The sequence below is a fragment of the Perna viridis genome, chromosome 6 (genome assembly GCF_037379345.1).
Source record: "Perna viridis isolate PV_CMFRI_1.1 ecotype Kerala chromosome 6, ASM3737934v1, whole genome shotgun sequence".
Classification (NCBI taxonomy): domain Eukaryota; kingdom Metazoa; phylum Mollusca; class Bivalvia; order Mytilida; family Mytilidae; genus Perna; species Perna viridis.
The window spans coordinates 28,578,004-28,599,378 of record NC_142450.1 but is presented as its reverse complement, the minus strand read 5'-3'; the positions used below and the strand labels follow the sequence as shown (position 1 = coordinate 28,599,378).

Sequence of the window (21,375 nt, the reverse complement as noted above, 5' to 3'; positions counted from 1 at the left end):
CTCAATTTTGAAATAATTCGGTAAAAAACAGGGGCGTTACTTAAGCCACAAGACGTTATGACGGACGCACGACCGACGAACGGGCGGACACAGATACGGGCGTACGGACTGATACTTGAACAGCCCAAAAACATGGAAGCTCCGCAACTTTTCGTTGGAAACAATAAACAAATTTATTCGATTGTAATACTTTTAAGTTGACGATTTTATACCTTTTCCTGCGTGTTTGCGTTTAAAAAAACAGTATTTCCGAATCAACCACGATCTTAGGTTAACAAAAATAGATAAATATGTTTTTGTGACTAAAAAGTTTTTTTTATGCTTATAAGGCAAGCAAAAAAGTTCCGGTCGTTTAATGCGTTTTTTCTTAAATCTAAAGAACTTCTGGAAAGTCACAAAGTTATTTAAATAGATTAAATAACAATTTTGATATACTTTTAAAATATGGTTTCTTTTTATTATAATTAAAACGTTTTTATGTAAATGTTATATGATTTTGGAATACTCATTTTTTGATGTTTAAGCAGTTTCAAAAAAATGTGACCACTTTCCATTTATATAAGCAATTCTGAAAGGTCGATAAAAGACATTTTTAAAGATATATATTATAGCCGTATGTAAGGAAGCTGCATTAAAAACCTCAAAATCCCTTGCCTAATCCAGGTGAAGATTTAACGGAATCAAATCACTTCTACAGGAAAAGTTTAATTTTGTGCTACATGTATATGTAAAAAGAAATAATCTAACTAAATGATAGCCTGTCTATTTTATATAAATTTCCGTATCAGATCCTATGTGCCATTGAAAAAGATTTAAAAAAAAAAAACAATGCTAAGAAAACGTTCTTTACATGTTGTTTACATGTAAATCTATAGCCTGTCTATTTTATATAAATTTCCTTATCTGATCCTATGTGCCATTGATAAAGATTAAAAAAAACAATGCTAAGAAAATGTTCTTTACATGTTGTTTACATGTAAATCGATTTTCGAAAATAATTACAAGAAAAGAAACATTTACTTTTTATGAACGTAAGGGGATTCGGAACTGCTCCCCGATCTGGTAAAAGCATCATGGGTGTCACGTGACGTCAAGTCGGACTGCGTAGAACATACATACATCTGATTAACCTTTCCTGTTTTTTGCAGTTTTATCTTAAAATATTTTACACGCATGGTCATCAAGACATAATCTTTAATTTGTTAAATACATATTTAAATGATGACTGAGTATTCATCTTTATTCTCTACCGGTCTTAAAATTTGTTATTTCTTTTTACTTCCATTTCACTTGATCGTGACAGGGTTTTACATACAAATTCAAATAAAAAAATACGAAAAAAACCTGTACAAACTTTATTTAAAACATTTTTAACATGTCATTAAACAAAATTTTTAAAACATCACATATTAAAACATACTATAAATACTTCGACTCAATTAATATGCTGTAAACTATAAAGTCTGAACAATTTTACTACACCTCGGTCCGATATGTTTGACCAGATTCCGTGTAGACATCTGTGTGTCTCAATTCGATCTATTTAAGGTGTCAAGTAAAATACTGGTTTAACCCGTGTTCCTTGTTTCCGATTCACGTTATTTTTGATTAATCAGTGTGTGATCCTATTATTTTTTTTTTATAAAAGTATATTATAATAAGGTTTCGGAGCTAATTTATACAAAAACAAAGAAAAGTACAATCGCTAAATAGATCGAAAGTGTTCTAGATTATGCAATAGAAACACTGGAAAAGTCGAAGATTTTAGACCTTGGGAAAAAGCATTCTTTAAAAAGAACTACTCTCAACTGAAAAAAGCGGATATGCATCGACTAGTAAAGTATAAAAAGAAACAGGCATTACAAAATTACCAAATTTATGAGCCCGTATTATCTGTTTTTCTTTATTCCTTGATGCTTTAATTACGACCTGGACAGTTTAAATAAAAGGTAGAATGTGTTCAGTTTGTTTTCACCAGCTTATAAAGAAGAATAGGGCATTCATGGAACATACGAAGATACCCGCCACGTAATGGTAAAAAGGGGGAATGGCAAAATGTTCAAAGTGACTGAAATTTGAAAACTATATTTAGGATTCTGCTGACAATTTAACTTATTATGGTCGGTCTCTGTAAGAATCAGGCAGTAGGTGAAACATGGTAATTTTGAATGTAATTTGACTATTTGCACCATCAGAATCAAGGAAAACAGACAAGATTTTCCATATCATGCTGCAACATTGGGTTATAATTTCATTGAAATGCACTGAAAACGAACATTTCAAAGGCAGATAACTCTATCAAAACCTCATTTTTCTAAGATTCTATTGAAAATTTTCTCAGCAAAGCCAGTGATACAGAGATCAAATAATGGTCTTTTCAAATAGAGAAAGCATCCTTGAGTGAAATTATATTGTCGGATCAGTGGGTTTTTGACATGCATGTTTCTGATTTTTTCTTATTTTGCCTGATTCTTACAAATACTGACACTTAATAACCTGTATTTCACGGTAATAAATAACTATGCAAGTTCCAAAAAAAAAACAAAAAAAAAACGATTCACTAATCTGTTCTCAAGTTATTCTTTGGAGGGCATCGCATAATACTACGCCACTTCGTGTAGTGGGGTAAAAACAATTAATAGTACGTCATTTACAGCACATTAAATGACCAAAATAAAATTGACACACATAATGAAACAATAAGTGTTACTCCGTTTCTTTACTACATTCCCTCCATCATATGTTGTTAAAACTGACGTTCGCAAAATTACATAGAAATTTAAATATGGAAAAAAAGCTAATCAGTATGACAATTGTATGTAATACATGGATTTGAAATTGTTCGATTACTATTATTACCAAATATAAATGAATTAGGATATAGATACATAATGCCATCAGAAAGTACCTTGTTCCATCACATCTGACAAAAATATTATCACAAACAAGGCATTTTCTTCACATAAAATATGGCCGCCACTATCACGAAGTTTGCATACTCAGACATAGTCTTCCGGACAAGACATATCACAATCTATGCCATGCATGGAAACAATATCACTTCATGGTGGCCATATTCGATATTCGGTCATGCACGTCCTCTCTAAAAAGGTCTTTCTTTCTCTCTAAAATTTCACAATGATATGGTTAGAAAACGTTTAATTCAACTTTCACTTTGATTGTCTCTCAACTCTAAATTTATAAATTATACTTAATCTTTAAAATCCAAAACAGTTTTGATCACATAGTTGGCGTATTCAGTATGTAAAACCAAAAATATAAAGATATGCGCTTTCTATAGATGTGGAGTAAACATGTAGACCTACCTAATAAAATTAATTAAACGTCATACTGCTCATGAAAGTTAAAACCTAAATCAATATGTTTAAAACGTTCTGATATAACATCAGTGCAATTATAACAAAATAGGGACCCGTTAAAGCAATCAACAACCAATCAAAATACCGCCCGCTCATTACGTCATTCCAACGTCAGCAGTAAACTCTTAGCACCTGATCAGATTACCTGAAAATTGTCTTCATTATTTTATCCCTGACAATTATCAAAGTTCACAGCCCTGAACTAGTTCTGTTACCTGATCATTTGCACAATCTTATCCATTTTATTTTAACAATATGAACTCAACATTACATCCACAAGCCAGTACTCACGTACAAAATTCAACTTACATCAACTTCTTAGATGGACTTAATAATCATATTAACACAAATCAATGAAAAAAAGACTCAGTTAATAAGGAGCCGAAAAAAAAATATTCGTTCGAATGCTGGTCCTTATAACTGTGCAAAATATCACGCAGTTAAGTATTTTTTCCAACATTTGATATATATTTGTATGGAAAGTACAACCAAATCATATATAACGTGTATTTGATCAAATTATTTTGTTTTCTAGCAAACACATTGTTTACGTTCAAATAAAAAGAAGCAATACATATATCTTAGCTATTTCTAAATAACCGTATACAGCAGATAAACATAACTTATACACAGTATGTCCGTTTTTATCGAAATAAGGAGGTAGACCTAAGGTAAGGGAAACAACTCTTAAAAATCATTGGAACGATTGTATTCAGCATTTTACATCAATCTTATGTAATCATCTAATTAACTTGGATTCATTTTATTCTTCTTCAAACGAAAGCTTGAGGGCTTTGGTGCAATTGAATATAATACACACATATCACTGATTCCATGAGTTATGTCCCTTTCCCTAGGTCTACCTCCTTCAATACAATCAAATAATCAGGCTTAATAACAACTGTCTACTTTTGGCACATCGTTATCACAACGACTGTTAAAGGCAGTACAATTCTCCTATAACCTTTGAATAAAATTTTCATAGCAACGACTACAAATGACAGAATATTTCGGCCATAAATATGGAATATGATATAACTATCTGTTTTCAACAGCATAGGCATCACCCCATCGTCTCTGTCATCACAAACTCAACGTTATGTTCACAATGCTTCAATTATCTAATCTCAATGAACACAAGGCTTTACTCAATCAGTACTTCAACCACTTAAATTTATGTTGTTCACAACATCACACACAACTTACTCTCAGATTACCTCATTCTTAATTGAATTTTGCCCCTCCCTTTCTTTATTCTGTACCCCCACAGAATCATCATCATCTCCGAATCCAACAACCCCATTCATCATACCGTTTCTAATTCGCCGCTATCAAAAAACAAAACAAAACAAAACAAAACAAAATCATTCAAAAAGCTTATACACACATTAGAGTTTTATTTTTTTAATTTTAAATCTATCCTAAATCGAAATATTTTTTTATTTTTACTTTTGATGGTCAGTTAACATTAAACACTCGTTGCGTTACACAGAATACATGATGTCCGACTGAATACATGATGTCCAACTGAATACATGATGTCCAACTGGCAAACGGCCAGAAGATGATCCCAATCAGCTCCAACATAACAACGTCAAACTACATACCCGTTTATTTTTGATACCGGTATCACGCAGCCCTTCTGGTCCAGATACTGACAATCTTTAATAAAACACAGTTTTACTAAGCATAGAATGCAGCATTTCTGATACGAACGAGTTTGTTTGTAATCGAAAGTCTCTCGTATTTTAAGTTACCAGCTTTCGAAAGCAAATGCTAATACGTGAATATTTAAGTGCTATTCTCTGTAAGAATCAAGCAGTGTGTGAATCATGGTATGAAAAAAAACTTAAATATTTCCATGAAATATCATTCAAACTGTTATCAGAAATGCAGAAATGGTATTTACTTCTTGTTTAAGTATCATTCTATTGTTACAGTAACTTTGAACTAGTATTTCCTGCATCCTCTGACACTTTTACGACGAACTTACTGTCTGTTCGTTTGCAATAGATGATAAACTTTGTATAAATATTGTCCAATTCGCGTGTTTTTTTCTGAACATGATTCATTTATTTACAACTTTGCATTATTTTTGCAGATTCAAGCACTCAATACGTTTAATTTGAAACGTTGTTTAAAAGATTTTCTGATGAGATAGGGAGTATATTAACTATTACTACATGACTGGTTATGAATGAACAACCAATTTGATTTTAGACAGTCAGTAACTGGGTCAGATCTTCAACGACATAATAACAATTCAATAAAAAGGATCAAATGCTTTTTAGAAAAAACATATCATAACTCGATCTTTTTGATTGCATTTCGTTAAACATATGTAACTGAAGAACATGTATCTTTAAGAAGAAAATATTGAATACAAAAGTTATGGTTAAAAAAGTCAGACTATGAAAGAGCCAGGCGATTAGTGAAAGATTGACAGGGATAAACCATACCACTTTTGACAAAATCATTCAAATAAATTTGTAATAACATATTTTTTTTTTATCTTCTACAATGGAGAAATGGTAAAAAAAAGACGACTAAAATGAGATTTACTGTCATATTGGCAGGTTTAAGACAAGCCTAGTTAATGTTAAGAAATTTTGCCTGACTTTTCAAAGACTAACATTTCATGACTGCTTAAATAAATGTTTAATCGGGTGGAAAATACCGCTTTCTCAGTATTGTTTTCGTCTACCCTTTTTAAAAAGGGGTTGTTAAATGTGAAGCTAATAAAAAAAAACAACCAACAAACAAACAAACAAATCAGCTCTTAAACTTTGGAACCTTAATTGTTAAACAGCAAAACTGTACATCATAATATTCTATTATTTTTTTACAATAGTATATAGTGTTGATGCTACACAAACTGTACAAACCGCACAAAGTAACACTAATTGTTTTTAAACACCAACAATCATAAAGGCAATTTTAAGGATATCTATATACATAAAAAACTAAATGGACACAACTCAAGATGCAGTTAAAACTTCAAGAGATTGAGCAACCTAACAACAAAAGGACATGACCTTTTCACACTTAACTTAGACTTTTCAATGCCGATGTACTCGATTAAACAATTTTCTTTTTTATCATCAATTCAGGTTATTGTTACTCTTAAGTGGCGATAAACCGTCAAATATGTAAGCCTTCGTTACGTTAGGACTTTTAATATTTAACTCCATAAGCCTACAAAACCAGTAAACGCCAGATATGAGCACCACAAAACTTATTTTTTTAATCTGAAAATATTCTTAATTTCCATAGTAATTCCAATCAAACTCCGTGAGAAACGGTTAAGAGATTTCTTATATTAATTTTTTTATCAAGATTTGTGGTGTTGGGATAATAAACAATTGTCATTTTTTTCCACTATTTTCATCTATATAACTATCTTTAATACCAAATTAAAAAAAATGATACATCTGAGTATCTATGATTCAACTACATAAATGGTGATTCTTTATAAAAGGTACATTTCTGGGATAAAGTTGTGTCCAATTGCACAAGGGGAGCTCTTCTAAAATGTGACGTCGACAACGTTTATAAGGTTTATAAACACAAATAGAAAATGAAATGACACGAGCTTGTACGTTTTATGAATTTTAAACAGCTACGAAATCTCCTTATAAAGCGTAGAAAAAGTGAGTTCTGTATAAGTGTGTAATAGTCATAAAAAGCATTGTATATTATATACAGCCGTACTATTAGCACGGAAATCAAAAATGTTTACTCCATAGAAAATCAAAAATGTTTACTCCATATTAATTCTACGTGACACGTTCCCGTGAAAATCACGTGGAAGCTCAATTCGGGTGAACATAATGTGTTAAAATGAACAAATATTTGCTTAATGCAGTTAAATGAAATTAAGAACTTGTTATGTTATTTCATTGCTTTCAACAAACGTTCTGCTGTCTTCGTGAAAAACAGTAAATGCCCATGGAATGTGAAAAAAATCAACATTATGGTTTTGAGCTGACACTGAATTTACAACACTGGAATATTCAAATAACTCTACAGTAAAACCTGATAAATACGTCAACATGTACTGTTTAGAACCGTCCAGTTCCAAGCAATTATCCATACTTATGCTTCTATGTTTTTTTTTTTTTTAAAAAACGTCTTGAGCGATTCACTGGACGAACATAAGACCGTGAATATCTATGCACAGTAATATTTAAGATTCAGACAGGTAGAATTGTATTTTGAAAAATTACTGTATAGTAGTATTTACTGATATAGAAAAATAAATTATTTGAGACGTCACATGGTTAAAACAAGTCCCTATGTTGTAGAAAGGGAGTTATAGATACAATTTTTAAAAAATATAGAAAGTAAGTGTTGAAGGATAATGGACCTGCTGAATCTTATGTAAAACTATACATAATTTACACCTGCGCTTCACAAAGATTAATGTACAAATCACTATCGTACGAGATGGTTGCTGTAGATTCCTTCTCCTGGCTCGGTGGGTCAAACAATTCTACTTTAACGTTATCTGTGCTTTTCTTAAATTTCCTTCCTTCATATGACTTTGATGAACTTTCTGAACTGTACTTCCCGGTGTGATGGGAGTTTGTGCTGTCGGAAGGACAATCCGTCGCATGCGCACAACTTACAGAATGGTCTCTTTCCGGTTTGATTAATTTTGTAGGCAAAGAGTTGTCATTGTTTTTAGAAATGAGCGACACTTGTGACACTTCGTTGAAATCAAGTCTTAAACCCTCTTTTTCCTCTGTTATTTTCGAGAGAATAATTTGTTTAGGCTTTTCGCGTTCTCTGTGGTGTATGAAACACTGCATTTGAATCTTTCCCCCATCTTTTCCTTTATGTTTTAGACGTGACGGAGACACAATAAACTGTACATTATTGACTGGTTTTGTTACCATGGCATCAGAAAGGTCAAGGTCTAAAAGAGCAGTGGCCTCTGCTGTGTTTTTACTACACAGTTGTTTGGAGATCTGAATTACTTCCTGGTTTGACTTGTGTTTCTCGAGAGGTGGCATGAAAAAGAACAGAAGTCCACCAAGAACCATAGCGGAACCCGCGAATATATATCCTGCCTGTAGTTGATGGAGCTCGCCGTGTACCTGGTTGAGGTATACTACAAAAATACAGAAATATACACAAATAGATGAGAAACAGGAAATGTTCCAAGGAGACGGCAATCTTACCAAACATTGAAAAAAAAAAAACATAAGTTTTGATTTTCTGTTTGTTAGCGCTACTGTTTGCAAAATAAATCAGTTGATATTGAACTAAGACAATAACTCAGTTATATTGAGGGTCATGCTTTTCTGATGCTTCTGTAAAAAACTTTAAATCACTTTTAAAACCAACAAACTAACTGTCAAAGTCGAAATCTTTTTGGGAATATATTTATCACCTCTTCAACTCAATATTGCAAAAACGCAGAAAACAAGAAAGATCAAGACCTATATATACAACCATATAGCTACATACTTACATGAAATAGGGGATCCTATTAAAACAGGGATAAAATGAGCAGCACAAATAAAGCCCCAAGCCCTTTCCATGAGTTTGTACTTCACAAGTTCATAAGCATACATTTTTAATGTATAAAAATATCCACCACAAAATATTCCAAATCCCCACGCATACAGTGCAAGGGAATTAAAGTCTTTGGCTAACAGAAGCAAAAATGTAAGTACTCCACAAGCAATACAGCAAGACTGACACAAGTGTCTACGACAAATCGTGCATTCCTTGCTGTCTCGTATAATGATATATCCTTGGGCATATACACCAATAAGGAAACCAATTCCAAGATATATGTTAAGCAGCAACAGCATGTCTCCTCCTAATTTTAAATCTTTCCCCGTCTTTATCTTCAAAAGAAAAAAAAACATAGATCAATGTGTATTTTGTAATATAAGGCTGTATTGGATAAGCTTGATAAATTCAATTTCATAACGGAACTTTTGTTTGCTTTGAAAGCTACCATTGAATGTGAATTTGTATGTCTGTACTATCATTTTATTCACATTTTAGGATGCCATATGAAAATTCTTAAAGCGGGTCGAAAATTTCATGTTTTGTTGAAAAAATTGGGGAATTGTATTTTCGCGATCCCAGAATATGCCATATAAACACAGCAACAGAATGAACTCTTTAATTCTTGAGGGAAATTCAGTTTATTTTTGTTCGCGTCATAACACCTACCGCAAATATAGCAAACAACAATCTCCGAAAATAAAATAAATGATAAAAGAATTAAAAATAAAATAAAATATATAAATTTAAAAAAATAAAAGAAAAACAAGCAGACAAGCACAATCCCAAAGCCCCGTGCAGGTCCGGGTGTCAAAAGAATAGGCCTGCAGCAGCGCTAAGCTTGTCGTAAAAGGCGACTAAAAAGTGCTCAGAAACCTAGCCGGGGGCTAGGCGCTCTGCTCACAGAGCAACTGGGATGTGTGCTCCAGGTGGTGGAATGGGGTACCCCTGGCATGTTAAATGCTGGGGTTGTCAGGCTATAATACGGAAAACCTGACCGCTAACCATAGTGGTGCACCGTGTTGGGAAAGATATCACGTTCCTCGCACGTTAAAGAACCCTGCCGTGGTATTCGATAGGAGTAGACACCTATGCGCTCCGCCACAGGAGGCTAAATTGTTTATAGATTTATAAATTTATAATTTTTTATAGATATAGTTTGCTGGCGTCAATTTCACAAAAAAGTCGGAAGTGTAAAATTGATCGTAAGTTATGACGTAACAATGCTATTTTCTGTTATGACGTCATTACTTACGATCAACTTAACACTTACGTCTTTTTGAGTAATTGATGCCAGGCTGGCTTGTAGGTTTTATATGTGTGCATTTACCACTGTGTGTACACTTCTACATGTACTAGGTGCGGAGTTGAAAGGTTATATTTGTGGTTTTCGTGGACGTGTATTGGCTATACTTTTGTCAGCTTGTTTGTAAGAGTTTAAGGGCCATAGACCTGTAAGATGTATTGGTTTTGGTGTTGTAACGTTCAATGGGTTGTTTTAAGCTTCTATATGGTATGAAGATTATGCAAGTTAAGCTTTTTAAAAAAGATTGCCGTCTTTCTAGCTTCTTATTTTATGTTTGAAGTTTATCAATGAAAATTCCAGTAAAGATTTGGTATTTTGTTTTCTGGATGTTGAATATTATTTTCGTAATGTTTGCTACATACATCCGTTTATTTTAAATTAAATAATTTTAATACAAAGGTAGCTATTAAATTAGAAAGTAATGTCAATTTGGAGCTTTAATGTTGTGTTGTTCTTAAATGTGCAATGCCTGACCTTTGATATGAATTTATTTTTACTTTGGCCTTAAAGCTTATTCATGGCACATCTTGTTTTGGTAGTGAACAATCATGTCGTAAACGAATCGTGTATTTGGACCTAATGGAGTCTGAGTAAAGGGAAATATTGATTCCACTGTTGAATACATATAGGAATGAAAGTTATTGGTATTTAATATACGTACACTTGTAATTTGATATAGTTTAACAAGTTTATATTGGGAATATGTTTCAAAAGTTGTATCGTACATGTTTATTGTAAGCTTTATGGATGCTGAATTTTAAACACATATTGGCAAATATTTTCTGAGTGCGTTTTTGCAAGCTTTTAACGACTAAGGTTTTGTTTTTATGGTAGTGCTTTGTAAGTTTTGTATACTAATTGACTTGTAACTTGTTGTGGTTGTGTAAGGTTCTTTTGGATATTAATTATTCTGTTTGCTTGTCTTTGTTGTGTCATCTTGTGGTGTCAATTACTATTGAAATGTAATCTTGTATTTGTTATGGCTAAGTAAGTAAACACCCTTCCGGGGCACTGACCACAAATATGTAAGTTTGTATTTTCTGTGGTTCCGTTAAGTGTAACTAGCTACAAATTTGTAAGCTTGTATTTGCAGTGGCTCTGTCGTGTGTCACTGGTAATATATATGTAAGCTTGTATTTGCAGTGGCCCTGTCGTGTGTCACTGGTAATATATATGTAAGCTTGTATTTGCAGTGGCCCTGTCGTGTGTCACTGGTGATATATAGGTAAGCTTGTATTTGCAGTGGCTCTGTCGTGTGTCACTGGTGATATATAAGTAAGCTTGTATTTGCAGTGGCTCTGTCGTGTGTCACTGGTAATATATAGGTAAGCTTGTATTTGCAGTGGCTCTGTCGTGTGTCACTGGTAATATATATGTAAGCTTGTATTTGCAGTGGCCCTGTCGTGTGTCACTGGTAATATATAGGTAAGCTTGTATTTGCAGTGGCCCTGTCGTGTGTCACTGGTAATATATATGTAAGCTTGTATTTGCAGTGGCCCTGTCATGTGTCACTGGTAATATATATGTAAGCTTGTATTTGCAGTGGCCCTGTCGTGTGTCACTGGTAATATATAGGTAAGCTTGTATTTGCAGTGGCTCTGTTGTGTGTCACTGGTGATATATAAGTAAGCTTGTATTTGCATTGGCTCTGTCGTGTGTCACTGGTAATATATATGCAAGCTTGCATTTTGCAGTGGCTCTGTCGTGTGTCACTGGTAATATATAGATAAGCTTGTATTTGTAGTGGCTCTGTCGTGTGTCACTGTTAATATATAGATAAGCTTGTATTTGCAGTGGCTCTGTCCTGTCATGTGTCACTGGTAATATATATGCAAGTTTGTATTTGCAGAGGCTCTGTCATGTGTCAGTGGTAATATATATGTAAGTTTGTATTTAAGTCATAGTTGGTGGTTAATAAGGTGTTACTGGCCATACATATGTAAGTTTGTATTTTCCATGGCTCTGTAAGGTGTCACTTGCAATAACAGATATATAAGGTTCCTCAAAAAATTAAAATTTATGACATTTCTTATCAAGTTATCAACAGCTCCATCCTACGGTGTATGATGTTACCCCTGTGCGTCGGACTTTTGGTCGAGCAAATAAGCTTCTGAAACAAGGGTATGCTCAGCCATTGTAACTATATTGTATCATTACATCTCGTATTGTCTACTTTTAGTAACGGTGGCCATGTTTTCCGCCAGATCAAAAATCCCCCACAGGGATTGTGAAGATACAATAAGTAACATTAAAACGAAGTTTGGTTACAATCTGTCAAGTAGTTCTTAAGTGGAAGATATTAGTAAAAGTTTACGAGCGACGACAACGACGGACGCAAAGTAATGCCAATAGCTCATACGGTCTTAAGGCCAGGTGAGAAAAAAAATGAGTTATTACACTTTTGTCGTATGCAAAACAAGTATAGTTTCTTGGCCTTCACCTCGAAATAGACAATGAGGAACTCTATGACAAGCGTCGAGCGTGACGACATTAACTTTCTCATTGTCAAATATCCATTTCTACATGGTAATATTCCAACTGACCCAGCGTATGCATTATGTAGTTTTCATTTCACAGCTCATATGATTCGCAAGAAATCGCTATCAGTTTAAAGATTTTCCTGTAAGGGATAGGAGCCGACACAGATATTATGATAACAAGGATATGTTGTCCATGGACTGATATAATCATTTCCAAAGTTTTACGGTCGTTACCAGATAATATGAATAAATAGCATTTTGTTTTTGTTAGTGACTGTATCACAGTTCAATTCAGAGGGTAAGTCCTGGCTGATATTAATCGGGATACACGTCAAGTCACTACCTAAAACAACATGCCATTTTCTCCTTTTATCAGTAATTTGCGAATCACAAAAGAAAACGATGCTCGTTATCTGAAATTAGTTCAAAATGATACCCAATAGTAGTTATTAAATGTGGACTAGTTTATTGGATTTTATTATTGATCAAGATGGTTTGTTTTGGCATATCTCTTTCCAAAATGACCAATAAACTACATTGTCCTCATTACCAGACACGACATTCATTTGGCAGCACGGCTGGTGTCTTGTAAGAAGCTGAAATTGCTCACCCTTCCGGAGCATCTGGGTTGACCGTCCGGGTTTTTGGTCCGTGTCTCTCGTCTATGTGTATTAATTAATTTTTGTCTTCTTGTCTCTTTAAACTTATATATTCACTTTTACCCAAGGATTAACCTTCTCTGGTATCCCCCATTTCCATTGGCATTTCGGTCATTTCGATCTACATTTCTTAATATTTTCTGTACTTTCCCTGAACTTGACATGCAATTTGTGTTAAAATGGCATATTAAGATGTCATAACAAAGCTTTTTCAGAGTTTTATTTAATGTATCATAATTAAAATAATATTATATGAAGGGAAACACATTTATCATCATATTTATTTCTATAGATTTAGTAATAAAGCTCCTTACTTAAAATTTTTATTTACAGCATGTAACATTCAAAAATCACAAATTGATTTCCTATCGTAAATTCATTATTTCTCAAAAATCCTCATTCCTCTGATTTGCCATTATCATATCCTTATGTCATTATTTTTAAATTTTGTATTCTGAAATTCTTCAATCTTTTTAAACATACTTCCCTAGCCTCCACACTACCCTACCCCATATGTAATACTTCAGAATGAGAGAAAGTTTACCCTATACATGTATAAAGGCTTAACCTATGGCACTGGAATCAACACCTAGCTTTGCAGGTAAAAAAGATGAGTAAACATGCCATACGCGCGCGATACTGATTTCTAAAGATATGGAGATGTATTGGGCACCTGCTTTTTACTGTAGTTCAATACAACAACATTGTGATAGTAAAGCCTGAAAGTATCCATACTCACCACTGCAACAAATGGCACATAAATCCCAAGACCAACAATACCGGAAATGACCATTAAAGCCTGGAGACCGCGCATGTGTAGTGCGCTGAAATCAAAATATGGCGGACTGTCATCTTCTCCATCATGGCGGTTCTTTTTCTGACTTTTGATGTGCATTATCACTTTCCGCCTTGGATGGTACATAGAAGCTGACCTATACAATGACCCAGCCAATATAGTCAGGACTAGAAGTCCTGCGATACACTGCAAGGCGCTCCGCCATTCAAGTTTCCTACAAAAAGAATTTTGCATCAAATTATATGCTATTTATGTTGGTGATGCATGTAACATGTTTAAAAGTAAATTTGTGCATATGCAATTGACTGCGCTATCAGTATAATTTTTACCATTAATGTTATATAATACGAACGTATAAATACTCAGATCATCTTTTAATAATGAATGGTTCGGTTTAGAAGGGTTTTCAGCTATTACGTATTCTTTATGAGATTTATTTTGATTGGGTAGGATATGTGATTTTAAACGAGAATCAATAATCTGTCACGTTTGTAGCCTAGTTGCTGGATATTGATTTGTTTATCGTGCTTGTTAAGGGCATTTTAATGACTTTGAAAGAACATTTGCCATCATACAATCTCTCCGGGTTAAGCATGGACGTCAATGTGTTTTGCGTAGAACAATTAATAATCTTGTCATGAATGATACGAAGTCATGAAATTTGGATTACAACGTCAGAGACTGCTCGAGTTAGCACCGATAATTCATTCTCACGGAATCATGTAAGTACGTGCAACGCAATATTAATTTTATGCAAAAAAAGGTTACGTTTAATGCGGACTGGTTATGTGTTTCCTACATAGACAGTTTGAATACACTGCCATATAAAGAGAGTTAAATGTTAATATCGGCCGAACGGTGATGCTGAAATTATTTTTTCATTCAAAGAAATTAAACATAAGTGAAACCCCTTATAAAATGAATTAAGCTAAGTGGCAGAAAAAGCCCTCCCCCTTCCAAAAAAAGAAGGTAAAATGAAATTAATAATGATCTGATATACTGTGGGTCTAAACTGGTTTCTGCAAGATAGATAATAAGGGGTTTCCGGTACGCGAATTTACTCCCGCGGTATCATAACGTCATAGCAAAACCCTTAGATTTGATCAGACCAAGCAGCTCCAAGACAGTTGGGAGACGGGTATACATGCAACGCTCTAGAAGTTAAATTCATAACCCCAGGCCCCGGTGCCACAAAAGCGAAATGATACTGAAAGCCTGAGAATATTCTTAACTTCCGTTGTATCTCCAATCAACGTCTTTGAAATTGATGACGACACAAACAGTTAAGAATTTTCTCAGACTTGTTTTTCAAGTTTTGTGGCGTTGTGGCCAGTTCTAAAGTCTCCGGACTGCTTTTCCAGTGTTTCGAATGAATCGACCTTTTATATGTCTCAGTTTGTATAAAAACATGGCGACTTAGGTGTAAGTATTATCTATAATATTGCTCAGATTTCCGTTCTTTAACAATAAGCTATATATATATGATGAATATAAAAGTACATGGTTGTTCTCTTCTAATCACCATTGATATGCAGGGATGTCTTACTGGCATTTCTACAATTGGTACCACAAATGTATCTTTGTAATTAGAAATTAGAGAAACAGCGTCTTGCATAATAATTTGTGGATTATCCGACTTCTCCAACCTCGGTAGTTTAATGACGATGCTATAAGTACTCACTAAAGCCACTGCTGTTCAACTGCATCTCGAAATTTGATAAACCATTCGTAATCATGTACATTTATGTAAGAATCTATATACCACCTTTGTTCTTGTATACAGATCTTTACGGTTGATCTTTACGTGTAACTCACCAGTACAACTCTCTGAATAGAACTGCGAGCAGAGCAGCGCCGAGTCCAGTCCCCGACAGCATGATCATTTCCGCTAGCTCCCGCTTCTTTCTGAAGTATCGCCCAATTATAATGTTTGCCGTATTTAATGTAATTCCACTTCCGGGAGATAACACAACACAATGACTTATGAAAACTTGCTCTATTTGATTGGAGAATGCCAAGAAGAGACATCCTAGAGCACAGATAAGGCCTCCAATAACAGCGTAGATTCTGGCACTTTTTCGTTGACAAATAGTGGATATTATAGGTGACAAAAATAGTGTTATACTAATGCCTATGCTTCCAAGCCATGCTGTAAAGAACAATAATATTAGATTTATTGTATTTGTTATACTCAAGACAAATAGAAAACTAAAAACAATATGGATAAAACATGTCCAATATGAGAAAAAGGGAGGGAAAAACGATGCACCTGGGCATAATTCCACAAGCCCGCGATAATATGTTAATATGTTTGTTCTTGTGAAATTCTTTAAAAATTATAAATTCTATTTCTCTAAACACATCTTTTTAGATCTAAGATTTTGTAATATCATTCTTAGAAGAAAGGTTTTTTTTCATTGTTTTCCTGTGCCTTACAGTTGAGTTTCGTAGCTTAAAAGTGAATATTCGATGTTTGTATCTTTCAGCTGTAAATATTTTGCAACATTTGGGGAAAGTAGTTATTTCTAAGTTTTTTTTTTAAACCTATAACAAAACATTTATTATCGATAGTCTTATAATCAGTTCGTTGTAAAAAAAATTACTAAGTTTGTCGCGTGATGAAGATTAAAATTATAAAAGTACGTTTTACTTCCAAGTTCAAGTATTAAATTGTTTCTAATAAATTATGAAATATTATAGCATGATATATGAACTATTATTGCATTATACAAAAAGTTTCAATATAGTATGGCATTGCGTTGATTCTTTATTTTGTTACACTTCCACACACAGTGATCTTTTCTTCATGTCGACAGAGTAACTAATCAAGTTAGCACTGTTTCCTAACTAGATCGTGACACAATTTATCTTAAAATACATTAAGACGACAGCTTCACAAATAGACGAAGTCCTCGATTGATCTTATTGTACCACAAGCCATGCTAAGACTGGAGCCATCATTGATCGCTGAACAGACGCAGAGTGTCTATTACCCCGTTCCAATAAACCATTACGTACACAGGTCATTCGATACCAATTTGGAAACAGAATACGGGATATTCAATGTTAAAATCGGTCAAGCGTCTAATGCAGCCATATTTGTTTCTATATATGTATTGTCCATTGCTCAACTCAAGTGGTTTAAATATATCACCCAAAGGCAAATCGATCGTTATTAACCAATACGTTCATGTTTTTCAATATGACTTTAAAGCTACGTCAGACTGTGAGCTTGATAATCGAATTCCAATATACAATGCATTCATCTACATTTTTAATAACAAAATTTAATTGCACGACGTTTGCAGAGGTTCAAAGATAATTAATGCATCAAAGTTTAGATATGGAATTTGTGGCGTTCAGACCTACTTTGTTTTTTTTTTGTGGCTTCTTTCAATAAACACGTAGTCTAATATGTACAATTACTTAACAATTAAAACTGTGTTGTGGAAGGTACTCTATTCGAAAGTTGATCCTTGTGGTAAAAGATGAGTAGTAAGGAGAATGCAAATCCATTTTCTATCAGTTATGAGTCACCTGGCTTCCACTCTATGTCTAAATTTGCACCTTCTTATCTGTAACGACTGCTTTATTGTTCTTTAAAAAACACCATCCATACGAAATACATTGGTGTTTATGTGCTCTTTTTCTGACAAGGTGCCATCACCGAGAAGATGTCATAAACTGACAATGTAATTCTGGTCAAATCGTCACCAGCTCACAAGTGACATGTATGTAGGGAAAGCCATCCAGAGAATCAACTTGTAAGCGCCTCGCTTCATGTGCGTAAAAGACCCCAGCTGTAGAGTATTATTTCAGAATTTGATAGCTTCTTGGATTTGCTACAGATGGCGAAATTTCTCGCCACTTCCGGTTGTAGTAAAAAAAATTCTGGTGTCCCATTCCACTTTATTTTAATTGATTCTTGTTAAACATGCTATCGCCCGTTATGCATGAAGTTTTAACAATCGATCCAACTAAAGCGGACAGTAAGTATACTTTATGATCAGTCAGAAAAAAAATCACTGTGGTAGATTTGCAGTGAATATTTATTGACATGTTTCTGTTTTATTTCACGCAGAAATCCAAAATATCTAGTAACTGACAAACTTACACGATTACGCTTCTGGTATTTTTATGTTAGCTGTAAGTTGCCCTTTGTCGCTTAGACACGACAAGTATCTTTTTAACGTTAACCTAATGTTCACTTTAGTAAGGGCTAGACGTGTTTTCAGAGCTTTTCATTGCTACATGTATCAAAGCTTTGAACATATCATCCTGTAATTATTACGTCCCTAGAGATAATATACTAGGTATTGTAACATGCTATGTAGGAAATGAAAATTAAATTATTCAGAGAAGATGTCAGGTTGAACTAAAGTTGAATAGTAAATTATGTTATGTTTATAAGAATGGGAACAACTGAGGTACTTTTTTTTTCAGGTGCTGGAATTTCCAGTAACGAAAAGACAAAGGGAAATCCACGATCATACATTTTATAAGTCGAAAAAGAAAACAAAAAAACAATAACATGACTTGTACATGTATCACCTATTCCGGGTTTCATTTGGCTTTTCCGTCTTCACTCCCTTTTCATCTATTTAGCTAGTATCTTGTACTTAGCCCTTATATAAAAACGGCAGTTCAACGGTTCATTCAATCTAAATTATTTGTAAACAAATTAATCTTTATGCATTTCTATGAAAAAAAAATACTTTCTCTCAGGTATGTTACTACAAACTTCCCGTCTTACTATCCTTAAAATGTAAAACAATCACTTTTTGAAAGTTGCCAAAAAAAAAAAAATCTCAGTACAAATTTTATACACTAAGGCAAATATCATCTTGTCATCCGGGTTCACGTCTTAGATGCGCATTTATACAAATCAAAATGGCGGTATTATGTAGTATGTTGTAAAACATTTCACCTTCATGTCATCATGTAGTTATTCATATTTTTTTTAACCCCAGACAATACTATATAGAAACATTTAACAATGTTTGTATACACTTGTAGACACGTTTGTACATGATTATAAAAATGCCACAATTCAAGTAACTTCCTAAAAGATTCATAAACATGATCAGTCAATAATCTTTTAGGTTTATTTAAGTTAATTTTTTTCGCCTATAAATCATTTAGAAGATGATGAGAATGTGCCTTGTTTCTAGAATAAGAAAATTACACGAAATAAACACAATCACAAAGAGTGATCATCATAAAGCATTTAGACAGAAAAAACAGTATTAAGGTTGCAAGAGTTTGATCCATAGGAACTTGCAAGCTTGAGTCCACTTTCCTAGAAATTCTCTAAAGACAACAGATTAAACAGACAAACTCTGGTAAGTTTCAAGACTGGTCCATAAACTGACAGTTTTAGAAATGTTTTTTAATGTATCAGTTTGTTAAGAAGCAATAGTTAAAACATTGCATTTAATGTATAGATAAATAAAATAATACCTGCTAAATCTTCGTTTGCAGTGAATCCAGTCTTCTCCTCTAGGATACACAGATATAAGGTCCCGAAGGCAAAATGGAAACCATTACAGAGGATATACACTAACGCACACGCCCCAGTTACAACCCAGCCCCATCCACCTTCAGGGAAGAAGTCTCCAAAGTCAATCCGTGTTGTGACCTTTGGGTCGTTATCAAGGGTTACCTCCTTCTTAAGATGGGGCTTCATTCCTATATCCCGTCGTGAGCCCCCACAGCCCTTGCCGTTCTCATGAGTATTATTGCCACTATCGCTACTACTGTTGTGGAATGCGGAGCTTCTTTCTGAACATCTATTTATCTCTGTAGAAAGTTCCCGTTGTGTACAGTTATTCATTATAAACAAAGGCAATCAAGACAATTCATGTCATGTATCCCTCGTTTTCATGACGTCTGACTTGACAAACATGCTTCCACATCCCGCCATAAGAAACTGACATATTTTGTAGTCGGCACAGTGAAAACACCAACCTTTTTCATAGTTATATCCAAGCTCTTTGATTTAATTAGTTTTTTGCATCATTAATATGTACATTTATGTATGTAACAACTGCGTGACAGTTTCAGACGCCGATCGATACGAAAACTCTTGTCGGCAGTACATAGTTAATCCAAATCTAGACTGCGTTTAAACATTAGAAATTAGTGTTGGTTCAATTTGATTCGTCACTGAAAACGGTTGTTACGGTAACGTGACGTAGGACCCAGCATCTATTTATGTCCGATATATCAATAATCTGTGACGTTGTGCCGTCTTGTTGATAAAAATATTCCGAGTGTAGTGGAACGTTTTTCTATTGATTTCTGTCTACCGAGTGACTATAATCAATCTCGGAAGCATTTCTCGACACAGAGTAACAAGTTGCAAACAGCTGGTTGACGCACACGTTACACAATTTAAAAAAAAAACATATTATCTAGAAATTATATAAATTATGTGAAAACTTGTCGTCAACAAGAAGGTCAGGTTAATATAAAACAAATCTGCATTCTAGTGGTATAAAAATGGAGATTTTAGACGAAAAATGTAGCATCAATTACCATTAATTGACGATGCTTTTATGCCAGAAGTTTTCAATATATGTCGTATAAAATATAAGCATTTAGTTGCAGAACAAGGTGGTAGGTTGGCAGCATAAGTGCATGGTTGCTAAATAATAAAACTATAATGTATTACTTGTCATTCTTAGCTTACCTTAGTTATTGCTCTTCTAAAATATCTTGTTTTCCACCTTTTCGAAAGCGGGTTTTGTTCTTATATCATTTAACAACATTTAGCTATTGATACTTTTATCAAATGAAAGTCTGTGCGATGTCAGTTTTGCAGATTTTCTCTAGGCTAACCTTCTTAAGAAGTAAATGTTTTCCTGGAGTATGAATGGGTGAGTGTGTGAAGTAAATTGAGAGCGTGTAAGCGTGTATAGTCTTGTCTTGTTTTTTGTTTGTTTGTTTTTTTATTAGTATGTCATGTCTCTGTACCATTGTATTATGGTTTATGAAAATAAAATATCTGACTTTGACATATTTTGTTGTTGCTTATTTCTACAGCTACCTGTATTTATATATATTTGCCTTCTTAAAAGTCCATAGTATTTATAATAATAAATCAGTTATTTCAATCATCAACTCTTTTAATTAAATGTAGATAGACATTATCCCAGTGTTCCATGTCCAATAACTCTTTAAGGAAAATCTGAAAAACAAAAACAAACTACGCAAACAAAAACAAAAACAA

At 33.8% G+C, this 21,375-nt stretch overlaps 1 protein-coding gene across 1 annotated transcript; it reads right to left on the bottom strand.

Annotated features, from left to right (window-relative positions):
* Positions 1-1,342: 1,342 nt before the first annotated feature.
* On the bottom strand, positions 1,343-19,977 carry LOC148614376 (monocarboxylate transporter 12-like). Its single transcript, XM_088588508.1, has 5 exons — positions 19,605-19,977; positions 15,960-16,293; positions 14,088-14,358; positions 8,857-9,238; positions 1,343-8,493 (listed from the first exon to the last, which is right to left on the bottom strand). The coding sequence occupies exons 1-5, from the start codon at positions 19,975-19,977 to the stop codon at positions 7,778-7,780; spliced, it is 2,076 nt and encodes a 691-aa protein (XP_088444634.1). The 3' UTR covers positions 1,343-7,777.
* Positions 19,978-21,375: the final 1,398 nt, after the last annotated feature.

Bases quoted from the DNA above. Each gene is read 5' to 3' on its own strand.
- LOC148614376 (XM_088588508.1), bottom strand. From the start codon at position 19,977: ATGAATAACTGTACACAACGGGAACTTTCTACAGAGATAAATAGATGT. The intron at 14,359-15,959 runs GTGAGTTACACG...TTCTTTTTGTAG, and splicing joins CTATTCAGAGAGTTGTACTG to GAAACTTGAATGGCGGAGCG. The intron at 8,494-8,856 runs GTAAGTATGTAG...GTATTTTTGTAG, and splicing joins AATAGGATCCCCTATTTCAT to TATACCTCAACCAGGTACAC.